Source organism: Malania oleifera, chromosome 2 (assembly GCF_029873635.1).
Source record: "Malania oleifera isolate guangnan ecotype guangnan chromosome 2, ASM2987363v1, whole genome shotgun sequence".
Classification (NCBI taxonomy): Eukaryota; Viridiplantae; Streptophyta; class Magnoliopsida; order Santalales; family Ximeniaceae; genus Malania; species Malania oleifera.
The window spans coordinates 29,604,402-29,614,745 of NC_080418.1; the positions used below are offsets into that span (position 1 = coordinate 29,604,402).

The 10,344-nt window shown below is 32.6% G+C and overlaps 1 protein-coding gene across 1 annotated transcript; it reads right to left on the reverse strand.

Annotated features, from left to right (window-relative positions):
- Window positions 1–1,494: 1,494 nt before the first annotated feature.
- On the reverse strand, window positions 1,495–5,350 carry LOC131149043 (alpha carbonic anhydrase 7). Its single transcript, XM_058099087.1, has 7 exons — window positions 5,204–5,350; window positions 4,874–5,091; window positions 3,245–3,351; window positions 3,030–3,132; window positions 2,433–2,600; window positions 2,263–2,316; window positions 1,495–1,581 (listed from the first exon to the last, which is right to left on the reverse strand). Exons 1-7 carry the CDS (start codon window positions 5,295–5,297, stop codon window positions 1,495–1,497), a joined length of 831 nt encoding a protein of 276 aa, XP_057955070.1. The 5' UTR covers window positions 5,298–5,350.
- Window positions 5,351–10,344: the final 4,994 nt, after the last annotated feature.

The window sequence follows — 10,344 nt, forward strand, 5'->3', positions numbered from 1 at the left end:
GGTTTTTGTTTCTTTTGAATTGCATGACATATAGGGAAAACGTGGTATGAATCCTTGCGAATTTCGTTTCCCTGTGTGATACTAAGAATTATATAGAGATTTTAACAGTTGTAAAACTCAATAATAATTAGATGCGTGGCTAACTTGCTTCTCTCGCAAACATAGCTGCCTAAGGAGGTGTAGTAAGACAAATTATGTAGCTTTGTTATTTACTATTTGGCTCTCGCGTTTACTTTGTGCTTATTTTGATGCTTGTGAACATATAAGTATGGTGGGTTTGCAATTTACTTCGATTAGTTGAACTCGTGCGCTACGACTTGTATTGCACGATCATTCTCATTACATAGTGTTTAGCCTTTGATACTAGTGAATGCATGTACTTATCATTCTAAATGTTTATTTAATGCTTCTTATCTTCTCACTATTTATTTGAAGATTGAGTACTCCTAAATCTTTCTATTAATCTTTTCCTATAATACTTTTTCCCCAAAGAAGCTTAAAAAAAAATATACCCACAAGAAATAAACTTTCGTAAAGATATAGAAGTTGGACTCCCCAAATTATCAAGAGATAATTAGGAGTCGGGTTGGGATTTGGGTAGGATAGAAAGAGTTGTTCTAAGCTTGTCTGTAGTGATATTGCATTGGACTCCTGCCTTAAGGAGGAGCTGCAACAATATTTTAAAAATGTAGTTTTAAAACTTAAATTTTTGAATTTTTTCTTTTAAATCAAATCAAATCAAGCAGCCTTAATCATAATTTTCAAGGTTGTTGGCCTGCTTCTTTGCTTCGCTCTGTTTATTAAGACTCCCTGAACTATAATCTTCTTTAAGTTCAAAACCTTATTTCTTATAGCTAAAAACATGTGTCGTCTAAGTAATGGGACAATCTATGCAGGTTTTGATTTTCTGTTGTTAATCCATACCTCCACTACAAAAGAAAAGGAGAAATTGGCCATCAAATTGGTGCATGTGATCATAGTTCAATGGCTGTTGGTCTTGGATGTGTGCATTTTTGTACAGTTGAAATATTTCTATCTGACGGGGAGCTGACTACATATATATGATCAATGTACCATATCTGTTGAAAATTGTAATTGAGAATCCCATTCTCTGTGCTATACCAACCAGATGGTGCACTTTCATTGAGCCACAAAGCTACCCATTTTTCATTTTTCAATTGTTCAAGTACTAAGATTCAGTTAATGGATTATTATATGTGTTTCAAATTTGCTCAGGAAAACTAAGTCGCCATATATATATATTTCCAAATGTCAAACCCAAAAGAAGAATTTTATTAAAGAGGAAAGAAACATATAAATGTAATATTAAAACATGTCCAGAGAAATCTTCCAAACTAATTCATGCACTTATCTAGCTTAACCCCTCGCTTCGTCCCTCCAAAAAAAAAATAGGCTAACTGTGGAAGACATGATTATGTGATGTAAGAGATATGATAGAGTATGAAAACATGAGTATATATAATGTATATATATTCAATTTCTTTCGGGATCTTGTGGTCTGAAGAGTTGCAGTTTGCGGTCATTTAGTTGTTGAACTGGTCTGGCATTAGAATCTGCATCCTGCAAATCAATATTAATGTTATATAATCTACTTATATAAATGTGTAAAAGCAAAATAGTTGTAAAATTTATTCTTCCTGCATCCGTAAAAAAAATGTTCTCATCATTGTAAAACTACAAATCATACTTGAGTTTTGCCATCTATGAGAAAGGAGAGATATCCCACTTTGATATTTCATCATTGATATATTGGTTGAATGTTAATTAGGGTTTGGTCTTCAACAAATTTATTCGTTATTTTGAAAAAAAAAAAAAAAAAAAGTTTTTGACAGGGACACTATCGATATAGGATGTTGGAAAATGTAAAAAGACCTTTAGTTAAAAAATACTCAACTTGCTATGTCTTTTTAGAGATCATTTTAGATATAAATATTGAAAGTTTAAAATAGTATTTGATAATGCAAAAAAATAACTAGTGGTTTGACTAATAATATAGTCGTACTAAAATTTAATAATACTAAAAAGAAAACCTTCGACAATAATAAAAATAATAAGTTATATGGTATATATACTTGAATGTATAGTAAAATATATATTTAAATGTCATAAAACTATGGTATTTTGCTATTGTGTATAAATATAAAAAGGGTTTAAAATTTCAATGGAATAATTTATTCCAATTTTAATTTTCAAAATCTTCTTATGTCGTAGAGGAAATCTTAGGAGTAGGAGGAAACTTACATCATGAACCGCCACGCGAAGTAGTCTCACTTGATTTCTCGAAACAGTTCTCACCTGATGAATTGATCGGTGGATCAATAAAACAATCTTAAGGCCTAAAATTGACTAATTAAAATTTGGAAAGTAGATTTACATAACTAGATAAACTGAATATAGATTGTTGAACAAACCTTTTTAACAATGGTCCAAACAACGCCTTCAAGGCAAGGAGGGGTTGTGAGAGAGCCAATGTATCTGTAGTATTTTCTGCTTCCTATCTTTATGTGCTTCGGGTGAACCATGCCTACTGCCGTCTCTTTTTCATGTGTACCCGAAACTGCTTCCAAATCCTTTGTCAACTGTGCGAGAGAGAGAGATTCATATATTTTTGAATCATTATTTCCATGCAGCAGATGGAAGGAAAACCAGAAGAAGTTGGAAAGAATATATATATAATATTGATTCTTGTGGTTCAACGATTTGCCTATGCAAAGTTTCTGCGAAATCTCAACAAAAAATGGCTCTTACCATCTACCTTAGAACTCCGTATCGTTCCACTATTAGCTATAGATCTTTATTATTTGGAGAGATTTCACATATGAAGGGCTCCTCTCTCACTATGCTAAACCTTTCTCTTTTATGTATTATTTCAAGTAAATGATTATAGTAATGCTTAGCTTATAGAATGGAATGAAAACAAAAACATAGAGAATGAAAAAACCAAGTGACAAATTCGATTCCATTTCATCCGATTTCAGCATCAAACATATATATAGGGTGAACAATACCTCCAACAGGAAATGGTCGGGTCTCCCAATTGTGTACAAGATTCCAACTACTGCAATCTGCCCGCTAGGGTTCTGATGAACCATGTGCAGCTCTAGATCAAATCTGTACGTAATTCAATTTGGAAAGGAGATTAAAAAGAAAGCAAATTTTAATTTATTTATATTCAGGAAATTGTTGACAATAAAAGGCAAATATATAATTAAGCATGCATCACCTTTCGCCATTGATGGTGTGTTCCGAAGGTGAGTGCCAGTGACATTGTTTTAGATCATACTCTGTTCCATTTATCTTCATATGTCCTGCATCACCTTCCCATTTCAACTGCATCCAACAAAGGAAAACAGAGAGATTTCAATTAGTAGAGGGTTGCATATATCTATATCTATGCCATATATAAAAATTCTTTATTATATACTTTTGTTTTTAAGAATATTTTTATTTTTAACGGTAAGAATAAACATTCTTTGAAAGGCTGGTTGATGGCTGGAGTACATATATAAAAAAAAAAAAAAAAAGTAAATTTCTATACCATACAAAAATATTTTAACCTAAAGCAACACAAAATATTTGATACTTCTTAAAAACTCTAGACACTTAGGGTCAACTTAATAATGATGTAATTAATGTCTAAAAATTTCCTTTTCAGTAAAGTCTTCGAAATAAAATTAACATACTTTTATGAAGAATATTTTTTGTCACTTTTTATTCTCTAAGAATTTTCTTAACAATTATCAAATTATTATATCCCTGTACCTGTTCTATATATTGGTATTAGTAACCCTTAACTTTTAATATTTTTATTTGATTTTTATACTATTAGACAAGAAAATTTACTTTGTATATTTATTTTTAACTCGATTTTTTAAATTATTCTAATAAGTTCCAACTATAATTTCTATTTTTCTTTATACAAAAAAGATTTAAATATGATAATTAGAAATAAATTCAATTATTAATTTTTAAATTATAACATAAAAATTTATGTGCATGTTATTTATTTTTTAATATATATATTAATATATATATTTGGTATAAAATAGAATAAAATAAAAGTGATCATATCTTTATTATCTATACCATATAATCTTTCATATAATGTAAATGTTATTAACCTGAGAAAATGGATCAATATATGATTTTCAAAATTGAATAAGCAAAGTAGAAATCTAATTGATTGTCAAATTCTTTTAACAGTTATATCATGATTATTTTTGAGTTTTACAATTTCAAAGAAAAATATAACTGTTTATAAAGATTTTGAATGATCATATTTTAATTATAATTATATTTTTTAAACTCAATTATAACAATATATTATTATTATTTTTTAAAATTTAACCACTCCCTCCTGAGTATATATATATATATATATATAAACACAGACACGTATAAAAGTGCACTAAGTTCATTTTGATTTGAACTTGAATTGTATATTTCACTGACAGTAGGGCCACATACCGATATAGATGAATATCAAGATTGCACATAATATATCATCACTGTTCTTTTTTTAAGTTGATATTATATGGCAATGAGTTGTTGTGATGGCTTTTCTTTGATTAGTTCAACCAAACTTTTTTTTTAAAAAAGCTAGAAGTCCTTGATTGATGGAAGTGGAAATATTTGTCTATACTTATATAAAATAAATTGAAATAAGTCTATTCCTACCCATAGCTACTACACCTAGCTAGATGCTTTTGGTTTTTCCAAGTAAAAAGTGATTTTGAAAGAGATCAAAAGTCATAGATCTCTGTTGCAATTTTCATGTGCTGCTCAGATCTGTACCTCATTCATTTAAAATTCATGATCAGCAATATTTGAAAGCATTGTAAAAATTCCTTACCATCATGTCATGGCCTCTATTCATGAGAGTAGCATTTGAGAACTTGTAACTCCTCTCGAGTCTTCCTAGATGGGAGACCACATCAACCCTGTCGTTCAACATATCAATTGGAGATTGCATCTCTCCCTTCCCACACATGCTCCAATTGGCATGGATCTCCGCCCACCTATGCGGCCCAGTCTCACTCTCCGGATCATAACTGAACTCGTGCTCATCCTCTGCAACCCAAAAGGACAACAACGATGAAATTAACAATCAAATCAAACAAATGTATCCAAGAGCTTCCATGCAGCTTCATGAGCTAAAACTTGCTGACAAAATATTACTCACCGACTTCTTGAGCTATGGCAGCTGGGGATGAACACCAAAGAACAAGAATGATGATGCAAAAACTGCAGAACGAGATCTGGGCTTCCTTCTCCATTTCTTTTATCTGCTTGTTTCTTCTTCTCTGCTCTTTTGCTTTATACTCAGAAGAACGCTGTTGTGATGCAGAAATGTCGTATATGGGAGAGACATAGCCAGCTGCTGATGGTTATATATATAGCACATGTGACGTGATGGAGGAATTAAATAAGAAAAGGAGGTAGTTGGAATTGACCTGACAAATTACTTGGAGGATAGTTCTTTGATAACATATGGAATAATGAACCAGCAAGTATGAACAAAGGAAAGCAGGTGGAAATATCATCATCTAGACTCCAGGAGGTTCTCTGGTGACCAGCCCTTTTCTTTTTGTGAATTTTATATGTTGCCGCCGGTGGTGGGCGACTCTCATGGAGAGGGTTTTGATTTTGTCGTTTGCTTTTCTCTTTTCTTTTTATTATGATTACTTGCCTTAGTTGTCCTCCGGGAGGATTACTTTTCATACTCTTGAACAGTTTATTTATTGATTTATTTTATGTGTATGCTTAATTGTTTATTTGTTTTTGTGTGACTAGCTTTTATTTTGGTGCAATAAAAAAATTTGTTTGGCAGGATATTTGACTTAGCATTTTCTCTAGCCAACTACCGTACAAATTAATGGATTTCAAAATTAAATCAAGTGAATATAAAAATCAAATTAAATTGAGATGAATAAAATAACTTTTTTTAACTAAATAGTGAAAGATTAGACATTTGCTCCAAAGAATTAAATACTGTCAAATGTAAAAATGACACATAACAGTTATATATATGTTGCAACATGTAAAATGCAGAAGCTTTAACCCAAAATGACAATGGATATAAATTTTTTATTATTTTAAGTTTGAATGGTATCACAACATTTAGAAGTGTCCAAAATTGCTGGAGGTGATAATAATAACTTTCGTTTCATAGAGTCGGTACCAACCTATTATTTTCCTAAGTGTATTTAGATCACCTAATTACTACTTGTTGATTGGTTTGTAGACTAATTTTAAGTCCAAAGAACTAGCAGTTTCAATCTACTTTTACAAAAACTGGGATCCAGAATATAATTATGTGAGGGGAAAGGATTAACACCCCTTATGCACCCGTTTCACGAACGATACTTAATCAACTATAAATTATCTCAAACTGAATCAAGTGGCCATAAATTGACTCCTAAACACTCCAATGAATATTGAAATCCCAAAAGAGAATGCAAAATCAAGTACGATTTACAAATGTTTAATAAGACCTTCAAAAGATGGAATCTTATTAGATAAATTGCCCCTTAAAACTAATATAGGTGAGGTCTGAATCACCTCTTTACCCTTTGAATATACACAAATATTAAATATGCAAAATGATTATGTTAATGCATCAAATTCAAGTAAAAAAATCTTCAAAATATTCCCAGATTTCCAAAAAATTTTCAAAAATTTGTTCTTTAATTTTCTAAAATTTGTTTTTGCAATTTTTTTGAGATTTTTAAAGAATTTTCTCCATTTTTTTTATTTTTGGCATTTTATTTTTTCACTTTTTTGGCACCTCGAGTAAAAAATGACTCAAATAATTTTTATTATTTTTTCTAATTGTTTCTCAGTTTCCCCGAGTTTTCTGATTTTTTACAATTTTTCTCAATTTTTTTTTTGAATTAAAAATGAATTAAAAATAAATTAATAAAAATTTAAAAAGAAGGGACAGCCCAGGGATGGGGCTATGTAAATGGATCATATGTCTCGGATTTGACTTAAATTGAGCCTTGTTGGTTTGGGTTGACAGACTTAGTGTAATTTATTATATGAGTCACTTGAATCTAAACTTAGGTTGAGTTAGAGTCAAACACAATTGGGTTTGAGGAGATCTGGGTTTAGCTGGGTAATGGGTTTGGTTTAAATGGACCGAGTTAGTTTAGGATCAGGGTTGGGTGGGTGTTGGGCGCAATTTGGATTTGGGCTATTAGGCTAGGGGATATTGGATTGGTTAACTGGGTTAAGTTAGGACAAATGACTCTAGGCTATAGGTTGAAGGGTGAGTTGATGACTTCGATCAGGGTCAAATTAACCTGAGTCCTTGGGTCAAGTCTAGGTTTTCATGGATTCGGATTCTCAAATCGAGTGTCTTGGTTTTTGGGTCAAGTTGACCCACATTTTTGTGTCTTTTAGCTTAGGTTTGATTAGGGTATTTTGACTCAAAATTCTGGAATTGTAAAATACTGGGTTGAGGTCTCTGATTTTGGGTTCAAATTTTAATTGAGCATTTCTTTAAAGATTGAATGGAGAATTAGGTTAGTATTCAAATTAATATTGGCCTATTTTTCAGAAATCAATTTCAATTTTGCAAATTGTAAACATTCTAAAATTCTACGAATTGATTTTATCACACAATTCTCTCAATTTCTCAACCATGCATTTTGTAACATTTGCTTAATATAACCCAACTTTAATTAAAATGACTAGAACCACATGCATACATGAAAAATTAAAGGTACTTACCGCTTTGTCTTTTCTTCTCCAACCACTTTCTTTATCAGCGGAGTCTTCCCTTCTTTGAATTCTTCTCCTATGGTTTTTTTTTTTATTATTGGTTTTGCTGCTTCTCAGCAACCCCTACCTACCCCTTTTTGTTTGAGGAGTTTTGACTTCTCTTTCTTTTCCCACTTGGTAGAACATTGCCCCGTCTTTTTTAATTTCTCAAATTCACCCTTAGGTTTTGTTAGCCTTAGAGGTTACGTAAGCTTAATTGTCTTGTTTTGATGATAACAACTCATTAGTGGTTCTAAGTAAGATTATCTTTTCACAATAAGCCTTAGTAAGAACAAACACAAATGCAAAAATGAAAATAATTTGGCATGCTCTTCCTTTACAATTGCAAGGTAACCCTGGCATCCCCCCAAAAGTAACCTCTTTGCCTGGATAACCGAAAGGATCCATGGTGCCGAATGCACACACGACCCAACAAATACAAACTCCTACAATAGTCAATGCTCATGTAGTTAGATGCTAGCTAGTCCATGTCCAGAATAATGTCAAAACCATACATATCAAGGACTATCAAACTAGTAGGCAACAATCTCCTTTGAATCTCTACTAGATAATCCCTGATCACCTTACTACATACTAGCTCTGACCCTGTCAGTGTGCCCACTCCTAACTCGGTCTTTAACAATTAAGCCTTTAGCCCACATAGTTTAACAAATCCCCAAGACACAAACGAGTGGGTTGCACCTGAATCAAATAATACAATGGCACTATCTGACAATATGGAATTGATATAATTTACGAGTTCTAATTTAATAATTCATACTCCAATTCTATCACAAAACCATTGAGGTAAAAATCTCCATGCTAACATTAGCTTCACACACATACCCACTCATCCTATCATTCCAACCTAAATTTCTTGAGTTCAAGTCCCTCAACCTAGAAACGAAACCATCGATGGATTTACCATGGTTTTTGAAACCCTCAACTGATTCAGAAAATCACAGAAGTCCGTTAATAGATTTCTGCCTCAAGCTTTCAAACCAAAACCCATCTTAACCTACCCAATCCTATCCCTATCTTATCTCAACCTATATTCTGGTAATTATCAATCCTCAAAGTTTGCAGAACCTAACAAACCTAGGTTCTGATACCACCTGTAAAAACCCCAACCCTCCACATGGGCCCGGAGTGCTACTTTTGTGATGTCAGTGTACTTGATACCTTATTCATCAAATATAAAACACGCATACGTAGCGAAAATAAAATATAAAATCCTCAAATTACATTACCAGAGTTCTAATTATCTTCATACACAAATATATCCATTTTCACAAAATTACATCCTATAAAACTAAACAAAAATAAAATCTCTATCTACACACTACCTACATAAATTTAAACCCCTAACTCGGCTCCTCTAACCTGCTAGACTCGATCTCTAGGATTTCCTGAAAAGACAGATTGTAAAGTAGGGGTGAGGCACAGCTCAGTAAGGGAAAGACTAAGTTAATGTCAGTGTGTGGCCAACATGCATTTAGTGTACAAAAAATAACCAGTTCACTAAGTAGATCAACACATTTATGAAAACATTCTTATTTTACACTCACATACACAATTAGCCGAGGATAGGGAAGATTACCCGCCCATACAAGTAACTTCCCTCTCCTTTAGCACCATTACTACTACCAGTGCGCTCACCTTTCACAGTAAGCCCTCGAAGTTATCTTATTAATTAATCGTATTCACATAAATTAACAGATATGCATATAAGACACTCCCTGTGACAAACACACCATTTACTTCCCCGTGACACGGGTTGTGTGGCTTGAAGGCTGGACTAATGTCTTGGCAGATCCATCCAGACAGTAGTCATCTATACTCTCCGCTAACATATTCCGCGGGTGCATGCAGCTCCAACTGCTGGTCCAATTGCCCTCACCCAAGGGTGCATTCTCCTCACGTAGGCAAATCGGATAAGACCACCCTACACCTCTCAACATAGGTGTGAGCGCACACGGCCACATAACAAATCTCTAGCAACGGTACCGTGCTCACACTACACTGGTCTCAAGGGTTCCTAAATCATATCATACAATTTAGACAATAGAAAATACCATTTAAAACATCATTTCACATATATTTCTTGTTATTCCAAAAACCCAGCCCCCCGGCCAAAAATACAATCCATTATATAGCTATCAATTAAAACTTGGCCCCCGGTTGTCAAATAATAATCTTGGCCCTTGGCCAATCAAACAATACCCGGGCACTGGCTGTTAGTTCAAACCCCTGCATTTCATAAACAATTCCAGTATTTTCACAAGCATTTCCAGTATTTTTCACAACAATTCTAGTATTTCAAAATCCTAAATCCAGATATACAATAATCCATACAAATTAAATCATCTGCTACACAATTTTTCACATTTTAACATATCCATATAAATAAACAAGCTTTCCACCATTCATTTTATTCAAAAATATCATACCCTATATCCTACGTTTGTAGAACTCATTTCAAATTATTCGTTTTCAAAATAGCCTTTAAATTCCCAAATAAATAAATAAATATATTAATTTAATCGGTTCAAATTAAAT